The 25,677-nt window shown below is 44.1% G+C and overlaps 1 protein-coding gene across 1 annotated transcript in view; it reads right to left on the bottom strand.

Moving 5' to 3' along the window:
- The window catches only part of hprt1l (hypoxanthine phosphoribosyltransferase 1, like), a 46,757-nt gene extending 21,479 nt beyond the window's left edge, over positions 1 to 25,278 (bottom strand). Inside the window, exons 1-3 of the mRNA XM_060837574.1 lie at positions 25,136 to 25,278; positions 14,413 to 14,519; positions 1,279 to 1,462 (exon numbers count right to left, since the gene is read on the bottom strand). Of these exons, the coding sequence (XP_060693557.1) occupies positions 1,279 to 1,462; positions 14,413 to 14,519; positions 25,136 to 25,153 (309 nt within the window). The 5' untranslated portion in view covers positions 25,154 to 25,278. The remainder of the gene's footprint in view (positions 1 to 1,278; positions 1,463 to 14,412; positions 14,520 to 25,135) is intronic.
- Between the last annotated feature and the right edge of the window lie 399 nt (positions 25,279 to 25,677).

Raw genomic sequence — 25,677 nt, 5'->3', positions numbered from 1 at the left:
TTGGACCATTATTAATCCTCTAGTATGCATCAATGCTTGAGGGGCCAGCTGCACACATCCCACTGCCAGCAACCCCTTGTTATCTCTCTCTCCTCCTCACTGCATCCCACCCCACTCCAACCCCCTCTCCCTCCCACAAAGCTATAACCCCAGCAGCAAGGCCCAGTTCAATCCCAGCCTAATGATTCAGGAGATTTCACTAAAAAGGAACCATTAGAGGTAATATGATGGGCTTTAAATGCCTTTAGGTTAGTAGTAAGGGAAATGAAAAAGAGATTACACATCCAAGTGATGAATGTTATTCACGTCACCTTTTGCTGTTAAAAGTACCTGTGTCGCTTGGATCCAGCACTGACTTGAGCTCAGTTCTGCCAGACCTCATGGTTGCACAGCCTTCCAATATTCAAGGTCTAGGCTTACACATGAAGGTTTCTGGAGGGTGCTGACTCTGGCAGGAGTGGGATGTTGAAGTTATTAGAAGTGAATTTGGATGGGGTGGGTGATAGAAATCACAAAACCAAACCAACCCACCCACTTCTGGTGTCAACAGAGGGTGACCACGCAAACTGCTCCCCAGGAGGTAGATTGCTTATTTATCCATTTCAATGAGGGTGCATGCCTCAAATTTCATCTCCATTATGAATTTAACCTTGAGCAGCGAAGCATCCCAACACTCGGAAAACCCAGCATTTATGAGTGAGGTAAAGAATGCTAGAGAGAAATTTAATGTGCCTACTTTCCCCACAGTGGCACTTGTAAGCATATGTATCCTCTGTCCATAGGTTAATCTGTTTACCTTCCCATGATAGGAATGTCACCTCAGCGACCACCCAAATCCCTCCACAACATCCCTGTTTCCGAATTCCGGGTGCATCCACAAAGCTTAAAAATTAAACATGCAGCTATCACTGTTCACAACTAAATTCCCAAGCAGTAAGCAATAAACCAGTCCTTGGAGTGTAGCAGATCCCACACAAAAAACATCCATGCCCGTCCATTACAATGGTGTCCTGCTTTGAAAAAAATGCCACAGCACCGATACCTATCCTGACATGAATCCCACCTATTCCGAATCAGCTTTTCCCCCATCAACTTGAAAATCCCACTTTAAATCATCAGAATTGATGGTACGAAACAACTCTGTTCCTGCCCCCAAAATCATAACATATTGGTTCTGTCTCCAGTTCGTTTCACTACATTATTTTGTCCTCTAACTGCAATACGTAACTCAAACAGCCCATTTGGGCCATCTTCTACAGCTGACAAGGACATACTTACACAGTAGCTTTTCAATCTGATGAAGTCAATGGTCATTGGCAGCGACTCGTCCTGGTTTCTATTTAGAGCCTTGATGTAGTCCAAAAGGTCTGCGAAGAACTTGTAACCTCCCTTCAGTACGCAAAGGACAACAATGTGATCACCTCCCATCTGCTTCATTATATCTCTGGCCATGCGTTCTGTCCTGAGAAAGCAAATAATACCTACAGCATCATCAGAATCCAGAATGAAACCTTAGGAAAGGTCATGGCACAGAAAGAAGCCATTCAACCAGTCATCTCTGCGCAGACTGCTGGAATCCTGGAGCTGCTTTGCTGCACTTCTCCAAACTGTAACATTAATAGGCCAAAGCAAAAGGTTGATTTTCCAGTTCTAATGTCATGCAGTTAATAAATCTCCATCACCACCTGTGCTCTCTTTACACCTGTGGTTAGCTTTAAAAAAAAGTACAAAGCTCAACTTTTATGCATCTCAAGACATCTGGCACTTCCTCCCCTGTAATATGGAGATTTTAAGATGTCACCATTTATTTCTCTTTATTCTATATCTTCTATATCATTTTCCACAATAAACACGGATGCAAAATACTCGTTTAGCGTCTCCTACATCTCCATGCTGATCAACCGTGCTGATCTTTGAGGAGCCCTATTGTGTCCATAGTTACCCTTTTGTCCTAAATGCATTTGAAAAACCTCTTTGGAGTCGTCGTATCTCTATTTGCCAAAACTAACTCATGTCCCCTTTTTTGCCCTCCTGATTTCAGTCAAAGTATACACCTACTGTCTTTTACTCTAAGGATTCACTCAATCTATCTTGCCTACACCTGACATAAGCTTCCAACTTTTTCTTAAACAAACTCTCAATTTTTCAAAGTTTGAGAGAAGATTTATAGCTCAGGTGCTCGTTGTTGTGGTTCTGTTCGTGGAGCTGAGAATGTGTGTTGCAGACATTTCATCCCCTGTCTATGTGACATCCTCAGTGCTTGGGAGCCTCCTGTGAAGCGCTTGTGTGATGTTTCCTCCGGCATTTATAGTGATTTGTCTCCGCCACTTCCGGTTGTCAGTTCCAGCTGTCCATGAACACCAACTAGCCACGAAATGACATGACCAGCTATCTTTAGTAGCCACACACTCAAATGACAAGCAACATGAGTTCGACTGGGACAACACCACTATTATAGGGCAAACCAAAACAGAGAACAGCCAGGGAATTCCTAGAGGCATGGCACTCATCCACAGATTCAAATCAATAAGCACGTCAATCTGGACCCAGTATACCGGCCACTGCAGCGGACAGCTGGAACTCACAACTGGAAGTGGCAGATACAAACCACTATAAATGCCAGGGAAACATCACAGAAGCGCTTCACAGGAGGCTCCCAAGCACTGAGGATGTCACCGAGATAGGGGATGAAACGTCTGCAACACAAATTCCCAGCTCGACGAACAGAACCACAACAACAAACCTTCAATTTCTTTAGTCATCCAGCAATCCCTATACCTACCAGCCTTTCCTTTCACTCTAATAGGTATATACTGTCTCTGTACTTTCGTTATCTCATTTCTGAAGGCTTCTCAGTTTCCAGCCATCCTTTTACCTGCAAACATCTGCCCCCAATCAGCTTTTGAAAGCTCTTGCCTAATACTGTCAAAAAATGGCCTTCCTCCAATTTAGAACTTCAACTTTTAGATCTGGTCGATCCTTTTCCTTCACTACATTAAATCTAATAGAATTATGGTTGCTGGCCCCAAAGTGCTCCCCCACTGACACCTCAGTCACCTGCCCTGCCTTATTTCCCAAGAGTAGGTCAAGTTTTGCTCTAAGTACATCCACATACTGAATCAGAATATTTTCTTGGACACAAATTCCTCTTCATCCAAACCCTTAACACTACGGCAGTCCCAGTCTATGTTTGGAAAGTTAAAATCCTCGACCATAACCATCCTATTATTCTTACAGATAACAGATCTCCTTACAAACTCGTTTCTCAAATTCCCTCTGACTATTAAAGGGGTCTATAATAGAATCCCAATAAGGAAAGAGTGATCACCTTATTTCTCAGTTCAACCCAAATAATTTCCTCGGATGTATTTCCAGGAATATCCCAGAGTTTTTTTGCACTAACGAAAGGGAATTGATGAGTGCAGAGCGGTGAATGTGATCTATGGACTTCAGTAAGACGTTCAACATAGGAGACTGGTTAGCAAGGTTAGATCTCATGGACTAAAGGGAGAACTAGCCATCTGGATACAGAGCTGGCTGGAAAGGTAGAAGACAGAGGGTGGTGGTAGAGGGTTGTTTTTCAGACTGGAGGCCTGTGACCAGTGGAGTGCCACAAGGATTGGTGCTGGGCCCTCTACTTGTTGTCATTTATATAAATGATTTGGATGCGAGAATAAAGAGGTACAGTTAGTAAGTTTGCAAATGACACCAAAATTGGAGGTGTAGTGGACAGTGAAGAAGGTTACCTCAGACTACAACAGGATATTGATCAGATGGGCCAATGAGCTAAGAACTGGCAGATGGAGTTTAATTCAGATAAATGTGAGATGCTGCATTTTGGTAAAGCAAGTCTCAGCAGGATTTATACATTTAACGGTAAGGTCCTATGGAGTGTTGCTGAACAAAGAGACCTTGGAGTGCATGTTCATAGCTCCTTGAAAGTGGAGTCGCAGGTAGATAGGACAGTGAAGAAGGCGTTTGATATGCTTTCCCTTATTGTTCAGAGTATGGAGTACAGGAGTTGGGAGATCATGTTACAGCTGTACAGGTCATTGGTTAGGCCACTGTTGGAATACTGTGTGCAATTCTGGTCTCCTTCATATCAGAAGAATGTTGTGAAACTTGAAAGGGTTAAGAAAAGATTTACAAGGATGTTGCCAGGATTTGGGGATTTGAGCTACAGGGAGAGGTTCAATAGTTGGAGGCTGAGGGGTGACCTTATATAGAGGTTTATAGAATCATGAGGGGCAGGGATAGGGTAAATAGACAAAGTCTTCTTCCTGTTTTTTTTTTGTGGGGGGTGCAGTCCAGAACTAGAGGGCATAGGTTTATGGTGAGAGGGGAAAGATATAAAAGAGATCGGAGGGACAACTTTTTCACACAGAGGGTGGTACGTGTATGGAATGAGCTGCCAGAGGAAGTGATGGAGGCTAATACAATTGCAACATTTAAGAGGCATTTGGATGGGTATATGAATAAGAAGGGTTTAGAGGGATATGGGGCAAGTGCTGGTAGGTGGGTTGAGATATTACTTAGATTACTTACAGTGTGGAAACAGGCCCTTCGGCCCAACAAGTCCACACCAACCCGCCGAAGCGCACCCACCCAGACCCATTCCCCTACATTTACCCCTGCACCTAACACTCCAGGCAATTTAGCGTGGCCAATTCATCTAACCTGCACATTTCTGGACTGTGGGAGGAAACCGGAGCACCTGCAGGAAACCCACACAGGACACTGGGAGAATGACTGTGTGGAGTTTGCACAGTCACCCGAGGCAGGAATTGAACCCGGGTCTCTGGCGGTGAGGCAGCAGTGCTAACCACGGTGCCACCGTGCCGCCTCTCTCTGGTCGGCATGGACGGGCTGGACTGAAGGATCTGTTTCCATGCCTATGACTCGATGACAAACATTCACTCAGCTACCAGAAAGCGATCATTTTCTTAATTTGAATACATGTTTTATTATTACGTGTAATTTAGAGTGAGAAAAACAGTAAAATAGTGAAGAGCTTTTCCACTGTTGCCACTTTAAACTATATATATGTTTTTCTTAATGTTCAAAGTGTCCATCAGTCCTGAGCCAGTTCATTGTCAACATTCCCCTGCTCATTTGAAAAGGCATTTACTCACACAGTTGTGGGACACAAAGGGTTGAGAAATCAAATATTCCAAGATCCCAGCCTATGTGCTGAGGGGTGCAATAAAGCTTGGGGCAACTGTCACTGAGGCAGTGGGGAGAGACCACCATCTCATGTCTTTCTGAAGTTACATGGAGGTTCATTCAGTTATCAGGCATCCCACTGCTCAAATATTTACATATAGTCATGTACAAGTGAGAAATGCCTTTGGTTTGTTTGGTAGATACAATCAAACTCCAATGCTTGTTTGTTTCTTCATAAGGCACTCTGTAGAACCAAACTGCTTTAGTGAGGGTTTCTTAAAAAAAATACATAAAGTGCTGAGAAATGGAACATCTTACTTCAGGCAGTGTCAAATACTCCCAGCTCAGATGAACACCAAAGACCCCCTCCCTGTTGTAGTTTCAGAGCTACAGCCTCTCAGAGTTCAGTGCAGTGGGACCTCTTTCACTACACGCTGCACTGACATTGTTGACATTCATTTTGTACTGAACGTCTCTCCCTGAACAAAGTAGCTGCACATTCTGTCCTGAAATCAAATCCATGTCCCAGACTTGCCAAATTTCCATTTATTCACAGTGAGTGAGTGCCCAAAATAAGAGAAATTTCAACCACACCCTCAACCCTGCTGCTAAAAAAAAACCTTAAATGATACATATGCACACAGCTGGATGTAGTCCAATGGACTGTGCTAGTAATCAAGAGCATAAGTGTTTCGAAAGCCTCACCTCCATTAAATATTCTTTCAGGGATTTAAATCCAGGATTCTCAATGATCTATCTTAATAGAGCAGATTCAAACCTCATTCCCACTTTTCTTCAGGTTTTTCTTTTCCCACCCCAGTGGTCTTAGTCTGAATGCTAAAACATTATCCAGTAAGACAACAAATCCTATTAAAAGCAGTGTTACTTCATTCTTAGTCCAAAACAAAGTATAAATTAGCATTCTGATCAAAGTCAAGGACTGGAGGGAGGTAGCCCAACATTGAGCGTACCTACTCCAGACCATTTTCAAGTTAAAAAATATTTCAATTTCATGCCGAGGACAGTTACAATCATTTGGCTGCCAGCCCCCTTTCAAACTGCTGGATTAGAGTGGTGCTGGAAAAGCACAGATCAGGCAGCATCCGAGGAGCAGGAAAATCGACGTTTCAGCCAAAAGCCCTTCATCAGGAATAGAGGCAGAGTGCCTGAAGGGTGGAGAGATAAGTGAGAAGAGGGTGGGGATAGGGAGAAAGTAGCATACAGTACAATAGGTGAATGGGGGTGAGATGAAGGTGATAGGAGTTTGGAACTGGGATGAGGTGGGGATGGGGGGGAGAAAGGGAAAATGAGGAAACTGGTGAAGTCCACATTGATGCCCTGAGTTTGAAGTGTTCCAAATCGGAAGATGAGGCATTCTTTCTCCAGGCGTCTGGTGGTGAGGGAGCAGCGAAGGTGGAGGGATAAGGTCGGAGGGTGGAAATGCGGGATGTGGATGAGGATGAGGATGAGGATGAGGATGAAATGTATTGGAGGGCATCTTTAACCACGTGAGAAGGGAAATTGCGATCCCTAAAGGAGGAGGCCATCTGGTGTGTTGTGTGATGGAACTGGTCCTCCTGGAGCAGATAAGGTGGAGGCAGAGGAATTGGGAATACTGGAAAGCATTTTTGCAAGAGGGAGGGTGGGAAGAGGTGTAATGCAGGTGGCCGTGGGAGTCGGTGGGTTTGAAAAAAAAAATGGTGGTGTCAAGTCGGTCGTCATTAAAGGAGATGGAGAGGTCCAGAAAGGGGAGGGAGGTGTCAGAGATGGTCCAGGTGAATGAGGTCAGGGTGGAATGTGTTGGTGAAGTTGATGAATTGCTCAACCTCCTCGCGGGAGCATGAGGTGGCACCGATGCAGTCAATGTAGCGGAGGAAGAGGTGGGGAGTGGTGCTGGTGTAACTACAGAAGATGGACTGTTCTACGTAGCCAACAAAGAGACAGGCATAGCTGGGGCCCATGGCTACCCTTTGGTCTGGAGGAAGTGGGAGGATTCGAAGGAGAAATTGTTAAGGGGGAGGACCAGTTCGGCCAAATGAATGAATGAATGAGTGTGTTGGTGGAAGGGTACTCTTGGGGATGTCGGGAGAGGAAGAAATGAAGACTTGGTGGCTCTAGTCATGGTGGATGGAGGTATAGAGGGATTAGATATCCATGATGATGAGGCGTTGGGGACCGGGGAAACAAGTTTTGGAGGCGGAGGGGGGCATGGGTGGTGTCTCAAACATATGTGGGGAGTTCCTGGAGTAGTGGGGATAGGACAATATCGAGGTAGGTAGAGATGAGTTCAGTGGGGCAGGAGCGTGCTGAGACAATGGGTCGGCCAGGGTGGTCAGGCTTGTGGATCTTGGGAAGGAGGTAGAACCGGCAAGTGCGGGGTTCCCGGACAATGAGGTTGGAAGATTTCCTGAGGTGATGAGATTCTATATGTTCTGGGCGATGATGATTTGGTGATGATCATAGGCGAGGGGGTGGTTGGAGGAGGCAGCCTCGAGTTGGTGTCTGGCTTCAGCAGGATAGAGGTCAGTGCGCCAGACTACCACTGAACCCCCTTTATCTGCTGGTTTGATGGGGAGGTCAGGATTGGACCAGAGGGAGTGGAGGGCAGCGCATTGTGAGGGCGAAAGGTCGGAGCGGGGTAGACAGGTTGAGGTGGTTAATGTCCCAATGGCAGTTGGAAATGAAGAGGTTGAGGGCAGGTAATGGGCGAGCACGGGGTGTTGGAGGCAGGCGAAGGGGTCCTCGGAAGGTGGGCGGGAGTCCTGATTGTAAAAGCAAGCTTGGAGGCGAAGAAGTGTTCGACGTCACGGCGTGTTTTAAATTCATTGATGCATGGGTGGAGGGGATGAAAGGGAGTCCTTTGCTGAGGACCGATTGTTCGTCCTCAGTGAGGGGGAGGTCGGGGTGAATGGTGAAAACTCAGCAGGGCTGTGAGCTAGGACCTGATGTGGGTGTGGAGCGTGGGGGCAGAGCCTGTAACTGGAGTGGGTATGGTGGTAGAGTCATGAGCAGGGGTGGTGTTCCTCTCAGGGTTCTGGGGGTCAGGGATGGTGACTGTGGGGGGGCATGTCAACTGAATGCAGGTGAGTGGCATTGGTGGGGACGGAAGTGATGGGGGGCAGAAGTCAATGAGCGTGTGACATCAGTGATGAGGTGAGGGGCAGAAGGGATGTCATGTGTGGTACGGAGGAATTGTGAGGGGCGCAAGTGGCTGTGGAAACAACCATGATGGGGGCAGAAGTGTCATCATTGATCACCGTGTGGATGGGAGCTTCACCAGCCGCAAAGCTAATGGCGTCCAAGTTCCAGAGGCCAGGGGAATCTACTGGAATGTTCGAAGAGTGCTGGTTATGGAGGTGGGTAGATAATAGTTTGTTGTACTTCCAGTTTTTGATGTTTGAGACAGTGTTGCAATACTGTTTGTTGAGTGTATGAATTCTCCTGAGGATTCAGTAAAGGAGGGGTCCTTTGCAATTCTGAGAGAGTGTGGTGCTCAGCTGAGGCAGGGCTGACTGCAGAGAGGTTAGGTGCCGGTGCATTGCTGCGAACGTGGAGCGGAGGACCTTGAAAGAGAACCTTTACTGGTGTTTTTGAATCTGTAGTCTGTATGGTTTGTTCTGTTCAGATCCGAACTGTGCTGGTTTAAACCTCACACTTTTCAAGCCCACATCTAGAGAAGGAGAACACCACCACTGGCAAGTTCCTCGATTCACTGGCTCTTGCACTGTCACTGGGTCAAAATTCTGGAACTTCCTCTTCATCAGCATTTTGGTAATGGGAAGGGCACCACCTGGGAGAATTCTTGTACACCTGGTTGGTTTGCACCACTGCATGCTGCCTTTGAAGCAGGTGCTGGGGCGGTGGGGTAGGAATGACAATTGAGACGGACGCACATCTTCTGGACTATGCCTTTGCAAAGGAAGCCTGGAGACAAATGCAGTTGTTTTGTATCGAGGTTCACCTTGAGCAGCTCTCTGACATGGGACTCTGTGCTCTCCGTTATCCAGGACGCACAGAGACTGCGCCTGGGGGAACATCAACTCAGTGAAAAATGTTCTTTGGTCTGCCTGAAACTTGTTGGTCTTCCAGAACAAGGAGGTGACTTTGGCCAAATGTTGCAGACTGGCACATTCCAAGGTCCAGGACTACGTGCTGGGGGCAGTTACTGCCAAGGTGTGGCCTGAGGTTTTCTTGCGAGAGTTCTCAGACCTGCCTAGTGTCTCAATGCATGTAAATATAGTCTTGTAAGAGATGCCTTTGGTTGTTTCAACAGAGTAAACTCAAATATTTGTTTGTTTGCTTGCTTGACATGCTACTGTACAAAACAGTACTGCATTAGTAACAATATATTCATACAAAGATATTATTTGAGTCTGTCTACGTAAACAACAGGAGCAGGACATTCGGTTCTGAAATACTGCCCTGCCATTCTCGAAGATCTTGGCAGGTCTGCCCTAGACTTCAAAGTTTTTCTTTCGCCTGAGCTTCTCTTAAGCCTCAGTCATCTGATATTTCAGAAATTCTAACCATCTCCTGTTTAAATAGTTCTAGTGCTTCAGCCTTGACAACTCTCTGGTGTTGCCATACCTACGTCAGACCAAGGTTGGCACATTTCCCTAAAGCAATTAGTGAACCAGATGGATTTTTAAAATTGTTGACAATGGTTTCATGGTCATTGCTAGACTTTTAAATACTGTACACATTTTTACTGAATTCTATCGTCTGCTGTGGTGGGATTCAAGCTGGAGTACCCATAGATTAGACTAGATTACTTATTGTGGAAACAGGCCCTTCAGCCCAACAAGTCCACACCGACCCGCCGAAGCGCCACCCACCCATACCCCTACATTTACCCTTTACCTAACACTATGGGGAATTTAGCATGGCCAATTCACCTGACCCGCACATCTTTGGACTGTGGGAGGAAACCAGAGCATCCGGAGGAAACCCACGCAGACATGGGGAGAACGTGCAAACTCCACACAGTCACCTGAGTCAGGAATTGAACCCAGGTCTCAGGTGCTGTGAGGCAGCAGTGCTAACCACTGTGCCACCGTGCCGCCCAAACAATATTACCTGGCTCTCTGGATTACAAGCTCAGTGACAACATCACTAAGACCATAAGATATAGGAGTGGAAGTAAGGCCATTCGGCCCAAGTCCACTCCGCCATTCAATCATGGCTGATGGGCATTTCAACTACACTTACCCGCATTCTCCCCATAGCCCTTAATTCCTCGAGACAACAAGAATCTATCGATCTCTGCCTTGAAGACATTTAGTGTCCCAGCCTCCAATGCACTCTGCAGCAATGAATTCCACAGGCCCACCACTCTCTGGCTGAAGAAATGTCTCCGCATTTCTGTTCTGAATTTACCACCTCTAATTTTAAGGTGGAGTCCACGGGCCCTAGTCTCCTCACCTAACGGAAACAACTTCCTAGCGTCCACCCTTTCCAAGCCATGTATTATCTTGTACGTCTCTATTAAGTCTCCCCTTAATCCTCTAATCTCCAATGAATACAATCCCAGGATCCTCAGCCGTTCCTCATATGTTAGACCAACCATTCCAGGGATCATCCATGTGAATCTCCGCTGGACACGTTCCAGTGCCAGTATGTCCTTCCTGAGGTGTGGGGACCAAAACTGGACACAGTACTCCAAATGGGGCCTAACTAGAGCTTTATAAAGTCTCAGTAGCACAACGGAGCTTTTATATTCCAACCCTCTTGAGATAAGTGACAACATTGCATTCGCTTTCTTAATCACGGACTAAGGTCACGTAAAGGCTAGAGACCAAGCAGTTTCCACTTGGCTGGTTCACCACTTTAACCTTCTGAGCAATGGCTCTTTAAAGCTAGACTTCGCTGCAGCTCCAGGAGTCATGTTGTGAATTGGACATCAATAGAACTAGGAGTGGGAGCCACTGCTGGTACTATAGGCTGGCCAAGTTAGAGAGCGCTTGGGCAGTGTGGGGTGGGGTTGCAGATATTTTGGAGGTGCGATGGGGATGGAGAGAGTGGATGCAGGGAGCCCCAACTGCCACCAGCAACATGGCTGCAGGCACTTACTCCCACAACCCCACCTCCCCCCAGCTAACCAGCCAGCTGCCCACAGGGTTAAATCTGCCAGGCTCCAAGTCAAGCATATGCCCCTCCAAATGGTCCTTTACATTGGAGTGGCATGTCTTTAACAGGCCCTAACTGCTCTCTTTAAAAATGAGTCTCAACTGGGTCACAGGAGGACAACCTGCCTGACATCAAACCAACTCTCCCTCCCATGTCACTCAAAATCACAGTAGGGGGCATGGTGCAGCCTAATGGCCAATTTCCAACTATCTCACGCCAACCCCCGCCACCCCCCCCCCCTTTTTTTTTTCTGAACTGTTGAGTTCCCACATTTTCCAACTGAACAGGAATTGTGGTGTCTGGAACATTTTGTTATGCCTTTTCTTTCTTAAAGCATGAGGGGTAAGACCTTGACACTCTTCATCATTTGGCAAAACTCCCACTCCTAAAGCCTTTGAGAAATTATTGTTTGTTCTTCCCACAGCTTCTCAGCATTTAGAGATTCTCATCATTTAAAACTATTGAGCTATTTTTGAAGTCAAAAAATGTTGGACTTCTGAAGTCACTTGCTATGAGCAAAAATTCAACATTCAAATGGCATGGCCGGTTTGGTGTTAGGCAAGGTGATATAGCTCTTCACATACTTCAAAGCAAACTTGAGCTGGCAGTCAAATTGGAAAGCTGATAAGTCTAAGACAGCTCTATAAAGTAGCAAGTGTTCTTGGTAGTCAGAGGGAAAAAAGGAAGAAAAACCAAACAAATAGACACACAGACAATGAACAATTAGCAGCATGTTTGTATGGAAAGTCACAGAATTGTAAAAAGATACATCCAGCACAGAGGCCTTACACCAATTCTTTGAAAAAAGACATCCAGAAGGCCTATGGACCCAAGTTGACTTGTGCAATTTCTATTTGAAGGACGTATAAAATTTCCTTTTGAAAGTTACTCCGAAATCTGCTTCCTCCAGGACCTTGGTGGGCAGGGCAGTTAAAGGCCTAAATAACTGGGGCTTGGGGGAAATCTGAGGGGCTCATTTTCCTCAGGTTAAAATGGTCAAAAGCTAGAGTTCCTAACCAGTGATTTCTGTCCCTGACTCTGGAGGCTTCAACAACCAACCCTTGCAGGTTACACTTTCGCGAATCAGAATCTCTCATTGCTTAAAACATTCTCATTTCACCTCAGGTTCTTTCCCAGTTACTTTGAATTGATGACTCATCAAATTTTCTGGCAATGGAATCAATTTTATCAAAATACTCTATCAAATGGTTGCAAAATTTCTATTAAATCACCACATGCCTTTCTCTACTCCAAGGGAACATCTCAGCAACTCCAGTCAGACAATAGAGTTACAGAGTAGTAATAATGTGGACAGAAGCTATTTGATCAATCAGGTCTGTTCTGGCTAGGCGTGAGGACAGAACTCAAGTTGCAGTGTTTCTCTTGACTCAGACCTTTGGCTTAAGTGCATTGCCAGCTAAGAGCGTTGGGGCTCTGTCCTTGGCCACAGCTGCTCAACTGGTCCCCACTCTACATTTTCCAAACTCTTCTGATGATCAGATTCTTGTTTGAAATTCACAATCGACTCACAATAGAGGATGGAAAAACACAGCAGGCCAGACAGCATCAGGGAGTTGGAGAGGTCAATATTTCAGGACTCCAGCCCTGAAGAAGGGTTACATCTGAAATGTCAACTTCTCCACCTCCTGATGCTGCCTGATCTGCTCTGTTCTTCTAGCCTCCTATTTGTCTATTTTGAATTCCAGCATCTGTAGTTTTTTGTCTCCAACATTAAGGCAGATTCTAACTACCCACCATGTTTCAGTGTTTTCTCTCACACCACTTTTGGTCATTTTGTCAAGCACATTAAATCAGTACACTCAGGTTCTCAATCTTTCCACCAACGGTTTGTTGTTAGATCACTCATGATTTTGAGCATGTCAATCAAATATCCTCAACTACCTCTTTTTCCATGAAGAAAGTAGCTCTAGCCAATCAATCCATGTAACTGGAGTCATTTAACCCATTAAAAAAACCATTCTGGCCCTCCCTCCCTCCAATGACTTCACATGTTTCCTGACTTGCGGTGTCCAATTCTGAGCACAATACTCCAAGTGGGTGCAATGTTTTGTAAAGGTGTATCACAAGTTCCCCGCTTTGGATGTGTTATTTTTATTTGTAAAGCAGAGTATCCTGTGTTTGTCTCAACCTAACCTGCCCTCAGCTATTTGCGCATCTGTTGGTTGACTTAGGTTGCTGTACAGCTGGTTCGTGAAGCACAGTAATGCCGAGTGTTGGTTCAATTCCTGCAACAGTTGTTGTTACTATGAAGGACTTTCCTTCTCAACTTCTCCCTTGCCTGACGCACAGTACCCTCAGGTTAAACCACCAGCACCAGACTGGAACCTTAACCCTATCGTGGTCCTCTGCAACCACGTAACTGTATAACCAGATCCCTCGGCTCCTCCACACCCCACCTTTAGAATTTCATCCTTTATTAAATGTTTTATCTTGTTTTTCTATCAAAATGCATCACTCCACATCTGCATAAAACTTCATCTGCTGATTTTTTTTGTCATCTTGAAGAGGATTACTTTGCTCCTCAGTTTGTAATTCTTTTAAGTTTCAAGTCATTTGCAAATTTTGAGATGGACTCGCAAGTTAAGATGATTCACAGAAGTTTGATATGATACAATGCCAACAGTTATCCCATTAGTATCATCCCTCAAGCCAGAGACTGAACGAGAAAGTCACTTGTCTCTACTTCCTTCCACTCAGCCAATTTCATATTTATGTCTAAGCTTAATGACACCAGAGAAGGGGGACTTTAACAATATTCTTTTCAAAGGCCTTGATATCCTTTCTAAAAATGCATTAACAAAATGTGAACCTAATCACCTAACTGGGGGTCAACCAGTGATTCTTAAGATATTTTGTATAGCTTCCTTGTTTTGTTTACATGCTGAGTCGCTGTTTCTTAAAAAAAAAAGGAAGAATCCGGTCATTGATTAGCCTTAGCTTGACCTCCCGTCTGCGAACAAAACAAAAGGCAGATCATATTTGAGTAGAAGATGTAAACTGAATCAGTAACTTTCTTAAAGTCACTATCAAACTGAAACATTGGACATCAATTTGAGAACAATGGAGGATGCCCAATACAAAATACGAAGGGTTATTTCTTACCGGTCCATGATAAGGCCATGAGGAATGAAAACTCTTTCCAGGTCATCTATGTAGTGTTTAGGGATACAAAACATCTCAGGATCGTAACCACTTTCATTGTCACTGATCTGCAGAAATCACAAAAGAATAAATCTGGAATTAATTTAATCTATGTGCCAATCAGAAACCTGATGCTGCAGAAGGTGCTCATTGCATTTGCAATGCTTGTGTTGCCATGCAAGTACCCAACTCAAAACCCACCCTAAGGCCCATATTTGATGCATAAGTGCTATTCCTCTCCTAGCACATATTTCCAGCGCTTTCCATTTTTATTATCTGCTCACGACATGTGGTCATGTTCAAGAATGGTCAATCGTACCATTCTTACATCTTTGAATAGAAGCATGCTTTCTCCCAATATCCAGCAAGGGTCTGTTAGCGAGTTTTGAGAAGACTTGTAGCTCAGGTTGCGATTCTGGATGTAGATTTGCTCGCTGAGCTGGAAGGTTCGTTTTCAGACACTTCGTCACCAGCAAGAGTCTGTGGCCAGAAGCCTGAAAGTCCCTGTTCCTGGTGTTGAGCAAGTGTCCAGGGAGGACATACCTGTGGTTACACTAATGGCTGAATCTAGTTGTTCAATCTTGTACATCATGTCAATGCCAAAGTTCTGAAGTGTTCTGGTTCCGCATTAACAAACATGTTATGACAAAAGAATGCAGTCTGCTAACTGTACGGTCAGAGGCCACAGTAAGAGAACCACAACCGACTGGAATTCAATTTTGCCTTCGGGGAAGGACATATTAAGTCCTAATAACAACCTTTGTTTTTTTTCTCCATTCAATCACTAAATGTTTCTATGGCATTCATAATGCTTCAATTACAGTGCACTGCGCTCACTAATTTATAATGCTTGCTTTGTCAAAACTATTCCTTGTCCTACTAACAGCGAGTGTGGAATAAACATCCACTTTCATCGAATCCCTACAGTGTGGAAACGGGCCATTTGGCCCATCAAGTCCACACCGAATCTCCGAAGAGTAACCTACCCAGATCCATTCTCTTACCCTATTATTCTACATGGATCCCTAACTAATGCACCTCACCTACACATCCCTGAAAACTATGGGTAACTTAGCATTTTATAATAACACATTCCTGTTCAATAAAAGGCCCTGGATGAATTAGCTGCAGGTATACATCAGAAATCCTTAGCGTACGTAAGCCATGCAGTGTCAGGTAACTGATCTTACTCAGTGGCCCTCAGAAATAAGATGCTGCAGAAGGTCCTCATTTAGGTTTGAGGTAAAGACACATTGTTGGAGGTTAGAGCAGATATCAGCTAATAAAAAAAAAGTTTTCACTTTGGTTTCTGCTTCAAATGATGCTGACTATGATACAATGACAGACTTTAAATGATAACTACTACCCTAATTATTTTCCTACCATTTTATGGAATAATGCTTAACTTTTAAACTCTCATTTCCTCTTACTTTGTATCTAAATTTTTTTTAGAACTAGGTGATTTGGTACCTAAGATGGCATCATGTGTGGCAACATTATACACTTTTCACTACACTCCTGTACTTGAGTACAGGTGATAATAAAGTCTAAGTTTATTCAAACACATTTGTCTTGAGAAAATGTGATAATGATCAGATAATATGAAAAATTGATTGATGGATAAATTCCCAGTGGTTCTTTCAAATTGTGCCAGGAGTGCATCTACTTAAAAGCAGGATAATGGGGGCCTTTGTTTCATCTGAAAAGCAGCATCTCAATTCTCTCAGAACTGCACTGGAATATTAGCCTTGTGTTGTTTTGTGCACTCAAAACCTTAGAGTGGGACTTGACCTTGTGGCTAAAGGCAGAGTGCTACCAACTAAACCACAGGCAAGTGCCTATATCATTGTTTATTTTTAAAAACATTGTGTTCATGTTTATTCTAAAACTTTCCAGCTCTCAGATCAACCAACCAGACTATCTTTTCTGGTACTATGGTTCCCCATGTACTTTCAAAATAAGTCAACTTTGAGCTACATTCCTATTCCACCTTTAACACTGCTGTAATGGGACAATAAAGCAAGTCAGTGTTTAAACAGGGTAGGTTAAAAGACATGAAGTCACTCAACATCACCGTGACATCCAACCATCGTCACTGGTGGCTTCAGTCCTCAAAAACAATTTACATCTGGGAAAAATAATTCACTCAGAGTATAATGTCTGAAGAAAGATTAAAAAGAAACATCTATTGCTTGAATAGCAGGTGTTGTGACAAATGTTGAGGGTGTTACTGGGAAAGCACAGCAGGTCAGGCATCACCCAAGGAGCAGGCTCACACCTGATGAAGGGCTCTGGTCCAAAACATTGATTTTCCTGCTCCTTGGATGATGCCTGACCTACTGTGTTTTTCCAGCAACACACAACTCTGATCTCTAGCATCTGCAGACCTCGCTGTCTCCAAGGTGTTGTGACAATCACCACCCTGGGAAATCCCCAGGTGATTAAGTTTTGAAGACACCTTTCTAAATGGGAGTTTTCAAAGATGAGGAAGTCTTGGGAGAGACTCACTCCAAGGTGTGTTCAATGGAGCAATAGTGCTACTCTCCAGCAGAATGAACTAGGAAAATTCTGCTGAGGTGCAGTTACAATGCATTGCATTACTCCCTAAGAAGTCAATAATATCAACAGTATTAGCTTCCTTAATGGATGGTTTACAAGCCCTATCTCAGTCTTCTTGGCGGTCACATGGAGGACATTACTGATCCATAGAGAATGGTGGCAATCAAATTGTTAGTTTGAGCAGCTGCCTCATCTATCTCACTGGTGGAAAAGCCCCAACACCATTTCTGGTGATTTATTGGCATTTTAGTCACAATTGGGTAACTGCTTTTTGTGTTGGTATTAAAAGAGCAGAACTTTCTAGAGGTTTTGAGATTTGGAACTATTCAACACTGAATGAGCCCATGTGAATGGGATCCCTGGGAGTAGCTAAATAGGAGTTCTTGGATAGTCTTGAAGAATTGTTTTCTTCCCCTGATTCACCCATGGGATGTCAGCTCCACTGGCTGGCCAGCATTTATTAGACATCCCTAGTTTCTCTTCAGCAGGTAGGGAGCTGCTTTCTTGAACCACTGCCGCTCACTTGCTCCAGGTAGATCAATGTTGTCATTCAGGAAGGAATCCCAGTGACACAGAGGAACAATAAGATATTTCCAAGTCAGGATTCTGACATGTCCTATCCACCTCAGCGTTTGTACCTGTGTTTTTTGAGTGATCTTCATATTTCTTTGTCGCTTCTCATTTGATTTCACAACATCTTTCTAAAGCCAGCACTGAGAATGGTTATGCTGGGGCCTCGATATGGCATCCGCAAGTTGGCCAAGCTTTAGTACCATAGAGAAATGGCAGTGCAGGGGAAGGGGGAGGGCTGCACAGTAGAAAGTTATAATTGCTGAAAGCTCAAGTACATATACCACAAGTGGAACTGGCACACTGAAGAGGTACACCAGTTAATCCAAAAAAGATAGTCTGAAAGGAAGAATTTTTCCAACACTCCCCCATATCAAATGAAAGCATGAGACTGGATACATTCGTCATGCTTTGGCAAAGGATTCTGATCTTTCTGGTGCTCTGGGATAGTTCCATGTGCTTTTAGCCTTTGCAGAATATGTTAACTATCTGATGTCATTTACAGAGGTGTTCGCTGCCTTAGTTTTGGCCTTCACCTGATTAAAAGGTTATTACCACAACAGGTAATGGCAAGCTCCACTACTAAATTACAGGTAAGAAGAAGTGAGGACAGCAGATGCTGGAGATCAGAGTCGAGGGTGTGGTGCTGGAAAAGCACAGCGGGTCATATAGCATCCAAGGAGCAGGAGAATTGATGTTTCGGGCATAAGCCCTTCATTAGGATTCCTGATGAAGGGCTTATGCCCAAAATGTCAATTCTCCTGCTCCTTGGATGCTGCCTGACCTGCTGTGCTTTTCCAAGCTCACACACTCTCAGTACTAAGTTACAGCATTGCTGCTATAAGGATTGGCGATAGTGTTGGAATTACACCAGCATTTGAACCCTGGTTTGAAAAAGGAGGGCTCTGGATGATCCATTGGGGTGGCTCAGTGGTCATCACTGCTGCCTCACAGCACCAGGGACCTGGGTTTGATTCCAGCCTGTGGTGACTGCCTGTGTAGGGGTTGCACATTCTCCCAGTGTCTGCGTGGGTTTCCTCCAGGTGCTGCGGTTTCCTCTCAATCCAAACTTGTGCAGGTTAGGTGAAATGGCCATGCTAAATTGCCCAGGATGTATAGGTTAGGTCCATTAAATCAGGGGTAAATAGGAAAAGAGGAAGGAGTCTGGATGGGTTACTCTTCGGAGGGTCGGTGTGGACTTGTTGGGCCAAAAGGGCCAGTTTCCACACTGTAGGGATTCTATGATTGTGTACAATTATTTAGGTAGCATGCAGGAAGGATGGTGCTTGTAAACTTAGTTGGTCATCTGTAAATTCCAAGAAGCAGCTTGATTTACTAAGTCAAAAACATTTGAGCTATATGACTGCAATTTCCAAAAGGATGTTTGGTTCTTTGCACAATCCCTTATGTTGTCGTGCAAATGAGGATCGTGTCAGTTGCCCCCCTAACAGGGCAGAAACCACACTGGGAGTGTGCAATTGGTGAGTGGCTATTAACAAGTGACCTATTGTAGACTTTGCCAGCAATTAAGGGCAATACTATGAATTGCAGCAATCACATGGCAATTTACCGCATTCTTTAAATTGCGATTATCACCACATCTCCGAGGGTACGTCAGAGTGAGGTTGGAGGTTCAGTTTGCTCAGTTGGCAAGATACAACGTGGTGTAGGCTGATGCCAACAATGTGGGTTCAATCCCTATCAGATCATGGAAGTCTGCTTCCTTGCCTTGTCCCACACTTGTACAATGGTGCCTCCCATGCTATAAGCAACCAATTGTTACTCTAGTGAAGAGAGATGCCCATGAATCTTTCTGGACTGTGGCTAAGTACTGAAGACATATTGAAGAAACTCCAATTTGCCAGCATTTTACAAGTACAGCATGGATCCAAGGATCCATCATCAATTCTCCAAAAACAACAATCTTCATTTGGGGCTGTCAAATCATAAAAGAGTTAGTTTTTCCATGATTGCAGTTAAAAAATTTGCTGATCTTTGGATCATTGCACACTGTGGGACATTTCCCCAGCATGTTCATTCCACTATACAGTAATTCTATAAAATGCACTTTTAAGAGGGAGTCGAGACAGCTTTTGTCTCGAAGATAGATGTACGATGTTGGATCTTTATTATTGGCCTGCACGTTAAAAGCCCAGAGATTTCTTGTTAGTATCATGCATGTTAGTCAGGATTTAACTTCCTCAGCCTTCTCTGCCCACCATTTGTCAAATTTGAAACTTCAGCTGTGGCTGTTATTGGGTTTGGAAGGCTGTCTGTATATAATTGTGTCCAACTATTTGTATCACTTTAAACAAAACAATTTCGTGACTTTGTCATGTGTCAGAGGATTTCTTGCCATATAAGGTGATAACTGAAAAAAATCACTGCAATCTATTTTGGATATTGATGATTTGTGGAAGCATTGTCCCTGAACTGTGATTTGATTTCAAAATTCCTCGGAGTTTTTTTTTGATAGAAGCGGAGAAAATTTAATGTCTCTGGCTTGTCACAGCTGTTGGATCACCTCCAGGAGAAAATGAGGTCTGCAGAAGCTCGAGATCAGAGTGGAGAGTGTGATGCTGGAAAAGCATAGCAGGCTAGGTAGCCTTCGAGGAGCAGGAGAATCGACGTTTCGGGCATAAGACCTGGAGACCACCTCCAGCATCAATTCTGAAAAAATGATTTGGCTGTCTATCCAACAGTCATTAGCCATAAGCATAGCACATATAATCCCCAATCTTCTTTGTCCAGTATGTCAAGCTATCTCAAAACATGTTTCGTTGCCAATAAAGTGCATTAGTGATGACAAGATCAAGCCCAAGATACAGAGAAAGGTGGCACACACCACTGGAATGGGACATCGCACTCCATATCTTGTTTTCCTGCAGGCACTTCTCAAACTAAGGGACTGGTTTCCCCCTACCCAGACAATGAAATCACCAAAGTCCAAACTTTGACTGGATGGTATCAATGCCAAAGTTGCATCTAGTTTAGAATAATTGAGCTTTCTTTCACTTTGCCTTTGGAGTTCAAGGTGGGGGAACAAGTACAGATGCAGGTGACAGTTAGAGTGTTTCAAGCCAGTCACTGAACCCAGTTAGAGGTTCATGGAGTCTCTTACATGTTTGTTTTTAATAGCAAAGCTAACTCCATGAAATTTACCACTTCCTTAAGGTTTCACATTCCAGAAAAACAAACCTTCATGTTCTTTAACATGTCCTTAATCTGCTTGCTAATGGTAGCTATGTCAAGAGTATTGAACCTCACAATTATTGTTACTGCTCATTCATCAAGTCATTCAGAGATATCCATTCATGACCAGATATTTCAAGATTTAACTTGTTTGTTTCAGAGTCCTGACTGCAGCTCTTGCAGGTGCTGTTTCCCAGTCAGACTTGGACATAGGCACACCATCTTTATAGCAACTTTTTAAACGCCTTTCTAATATGGGGGCGAGTGGAACTATTTCAGAAGAGAGCTACTACAACATAGCCTCAAATCCTTGACCAAGGTTAATGGGTTAAAGAATTCGTCTTGAAAACTGGAGGCAGAGTTCAAGTCCCAGCAATGCACTTTTTTTTTGAGGTCAGCTAACTCGAGCAGTACAGTGCCAAAAACTTTTCATCTGTAGGTTTGAAGCCCAGAGTTTGGATGCTTGTCACACAATCCCTTAAAATAAAAATCGACAAACCCTTCAACAAAAAAAAAAGAGAATTTGACTGGTTACTGCTTCCACCATCAATGCACAATAGCAACAATGTGTACCATCAACATGATGCACTTCAGAAATGTACTACGGCTCTTTAGGTAGAATCTCCCAAACGCACCAGAATTATCTACAAAGACAAGAGCAGCCATAACATGGGAACACCCGTTGCCCACAAATTCTCCTCCAAACCACACATCATACAGATTATTGTTCCTTTACTGTCACTGACAAATTCCTGAACTCCCTCCCAACAGCACTGTGGATTGCCTTTACACCAGTGACAACAGTGGCTTAAGAGATAGTCAACATCCCCTGAAGAACATTGAAGATGGATAATAAATGCTGGTCTAACATATTACATCCACATTCCAGGATTAAACAATAAAAAAGGTCCAGCTTATATCTGCAGCTGTAATCACTTAGAATCATAGAATCCTTGCAGTGCAGATGGAGGCCATTTGGCCCATAGAGTCTGCACCAACCCTTTGGAGAGCAATAAACTGTCAACTAGATTGTGATCCTCTGGATGTCCATTTTCCACTGCAAGGACATCTTCCCCCGAAATACCAAGATAACAGATATTGACACTGATAATTGCCAGACAGCTGATGACTTCTGCAGTGATGAATGTTTGAGGACCATTAGAAGTGGCAAGCTGAAATGAAAACCACAGCTGGCCAGGAGGAGGATTCAGAAAACAGAAGTATATTGTGCCAGGCACCTTCTCAACATGCCATCCTCCTCAGCACTGAAACACAAACCAGGAAGCAGTGATCCAGAGACCCAGGAAATGTTCTGGGGACTTGGGTTCAAATCTGCCACAGTAGAATGTGGAATTTGAATACAATAAAAACCAAAATCTCAAATGAAGACCATAAATCCATTGACAATTATTCACTAGTGCTCTTCAAGGAAGGAAATTGCTATCCTTATGCGGTCTGGCCTATATTTGACTCCAGACACACAGCGTAAATTGGTTCTTGCCCTCATCCCATAAATGACGAAAAAAAGGAAGGCCATATGGGCCTTCACAATCAATATTATTATGGTTGATTCTTTATTTCAACACTACATTCCCACTTTCTCAACAGACTCATTGAAGCTTTTAGTATATTAAAAAAATCTCTTTTCTTGAACATATTCTCTGACCTGGCCTTCATTGCATTCTGCGGTAACAAACTCCACAGGTTGACCACCCTCTGGATGCAGAGACACAAAAGACAGTTATGGCAGTGAAGGATTCCAGAGTCACACTAGATGAACTTAACTCAGTTAGCATAAACCACCATCTCAAGATAGAAGCCTATCAAAACTAAAATTGTCTACACACAAGTTTGGTTGTACAGGACTGGAGAATTTAAAAAAAAACTTCTTGACGAAGCTGTTCATCTTGCTCCCATCAATTTTCAAGAATACCATTTGTGTTGCAAACAGAAGGAACTTGTATACACAGTATAACTACGTCAACTTAAACTAGATGACAGTCAGCTTTTCTTGGTACATTTTTTAGGGCAGTGCTCTGATCAGAGTCAACCTGCCTGGTTTAAAATTTAAACAAAGTCTGACTGTCAGTCATTATTAATGGGCCCTTTGAGTTTGCTCTGCCAATCAATAGAATCATGGCTGATTCTTTATCAACTGCTGCAAATGTGTTGCTGGTCAAAGCACAGCAGGCCAGGCAGCATCTCAGGAATAGAGAATTCGACGTTTCGAGCATAAGCCCTTCATCAGGAATAAGAGAGAGAGAGTTGATTCTTTATCAACTCCACATTCGCCACGGCAACAACTTCACCACAGTACACTTGCCATCCAACCAGCACTCATTACATACTGCATAAGTTACTTTTTTCCTTGATTTGATTAAGTCATGAATTGACCAGATGATTTTAAAATGAATAGCTTTAACAAAGTGTCTTTTTCCTATCAATTATTTGGTGAATTGATTAATTTTAATCCAGAAGACAACAGATTTTTGTGATAAATGGCTGATTCATCAGTAGGGTTAGGGATCGGGATCTGATTGAGTTCTACTTCTGTTTATTTCATGGTTCATTCAGTTAGCTCTCCCTGAAGATATTTTGATATCCATGATCATGTTCTGACTTGCAGTGAGCAAAGATTATGGCGTTGTCAATTTGGGCTCTCAAAGAGGAGGGGGACAAACGTGAATGGGAAGAGGCCTGAATTCTCACATGTCAACTCAACATTATCCAGAGATCCCTCATAACACAAAATACATCTCAGCTGAGAAGTAGGAAAACTGGAGTTAATGTGTTAGGGTACCTTGATCAATGGTCACTCCAGTATGCTTTCAATCACAACATAAAAAGAAATGCTGTTTAAGGAAAAATTACACATTGTTCTATTGGTCCTGATGAGATATTACAACAACTACATGGCAGCATGGTGGCAGTGGTTAGCTGCCTCACTGCATCATGGAACAGGGTTTGATTCCAGCCTTGGCTGACTGTAGAGTTTACACACTCTCCCAGTGTCTGTGCTGGTTTCTTCTGGGTGCTCCAGTTTCCTCCCACAGTCCAAAGACGTGTGGTTGGGCCATGGGAAATTGTCCTGTAGTCTCCAGGCTTAGGTGGATTGGCCATGGAAAAGGAAGGGTTACAGGAGGGTGGGGTGGGGTTGGGTTGGGTTGCTAATGAATAGGTTTCTCTTTAGAGGGTTGGTGCACAGTCAAATCGGCCAAATGGCCTCTTTCTGCACATTGGGATTCAATGATGTGTCTCATAATGCAACTAGGTCTGATTTTAGGGCTCAAAACACCTAGTTCTAAAATTACCTCAAGAACATAGATGCTTGTTATTATAGAATCCCTACAGTGTGGAAACAGGCTCTTCGGCCCAACAAGTTCATAATGACCCTCCGAAGAGTAACCCACCAAGACCTATTCCCTCACCTTAGTATACTATGTTTGCCCCTGACGATTGCACTTAACCTACACATCCCTGAACACTGTGGACAATTTAGCATGGCCTAACCTAACCTGCATGTTTGGATTGTGGGAGGAAACACACTCCGACACAGGGAAAAATGTGCACACTCCAAAAAGACAGTTGCCAGAGACCCTGGCACTGTGAGGCAGCAGTGCTAACCACTGAGCCATCATGCTCAACTAAGACCGTTCAACATTGTAAAGTCAAACATGCTCCTTTGATACTGCCAATTATTGCAGCATAACTTGCCTTCAGAAGTTCCCAACTATTTTTAAATGCAAGTCCACGTCTGAATCATTCTACAGTGAGGCAAATTGCACCATGTTGCCCTAAATCACTAAGGGCATGAAAAAGTTATTTACCAAGTGGAGTCAAACCTACTAATACAAATCACTGACTCAGTCACAATATTCGGAGCTGGGACCGTGAAACCAGTGTTGGATTCTCCCGCCCCCTCCCCAAGAAATTATGAACAGGAGGGAAAGGGAAAACTGAAACTTTGTACTGTTTAAAACACACACACTTAAAACGTGAAAATTCAAAATGCATTTACACACCACGCATAACTGGCAATTTAACAGGATGGCGAACCAGTCGTGGAATAATGTTTTCGCAAATGTTAGGAATGTCACTCAACACTATACCAAAAGACCTTTCGGGAAAAAAAAATGTAAAGACAAAAGGAATACTGACCATGTGCGATTCAAATAAATACTCAATACAGAAACCGAACAGTGCAGTGTTGGCACATCGTAAAAAAAACAACTGTACCATACAAATACACTCAATGGCAGTACAAACAGTCAACGCTGTACGAATGCTGTTGAAGATGAACCTACCAGAAGCAAACAAGCCGGTTGATGCAGAAGCACTGCGCAAATTGAGAAAAGATGCTTACCAGCAACCCTGAAGCCATTGCAAAGGTATGTTGTTGTTGTTGCTGCTGCTGCTGCTTGCAAATGCCCAAGGTTGTTTACTGGCTGCTGAATTTGGAAAAGCAGCGTCAGCTGTAGCCTTTCCTGCTCTGACCTATGGGGAGGAAGAGGATGAAACAAGCCGAGCGGCTGCAGTGCCGTCACTGCGGTTGGGCAAGTGGTGGGGATACCCGCTGACGTCACTGCAGCCCGATGGTTACTTTCAGCTGCACCTGTGCATTCCCGCCTCCTGTCAATCACAACGTCTCCCCGGCAACGCTGGCCGCATCAGATTCTATCCCTAGTCACCAGCCCCATACACCTGCCAATCACTGTCCCAGCCTCCCCTCACTCCCACACCTACTCACCCCCACCTGCCAATCACTGTCCCAGCCTCCCCTCACTCCCACACCTACTCACCCCCACCTGCCAATCACTGTCCCAGCCTCCCCTCACTCCCACACCTACTCACCCCCACCTGCCAATCACTGTCCCAGCCTCCCCTCACTCCCACACCTACTCACCC

The sequence above is a fragment of the Hemiscyllium ocellatum genome, chromosome 17 (genome assembly GCF_020745735.1).
Source record: "Hemiscyllium ocellatum isolate sHemOce1 chromosome 17, sHemOce1.pat.X.cur, whole genome shotgun sequence".
Lineage (NCBI taxonomy): Eukaryota > Metazoa > Chordata > Chondrichthyes > Orectolobiformes > Hemiscylliidae > Hemiscyllium > Hemiscyllium ocellatum.
The sequence above is the reverse complement of the archived record's forward strand: the minus strand, read 5'-3'. Positions and strand labels throughout refer to the sequence as shown.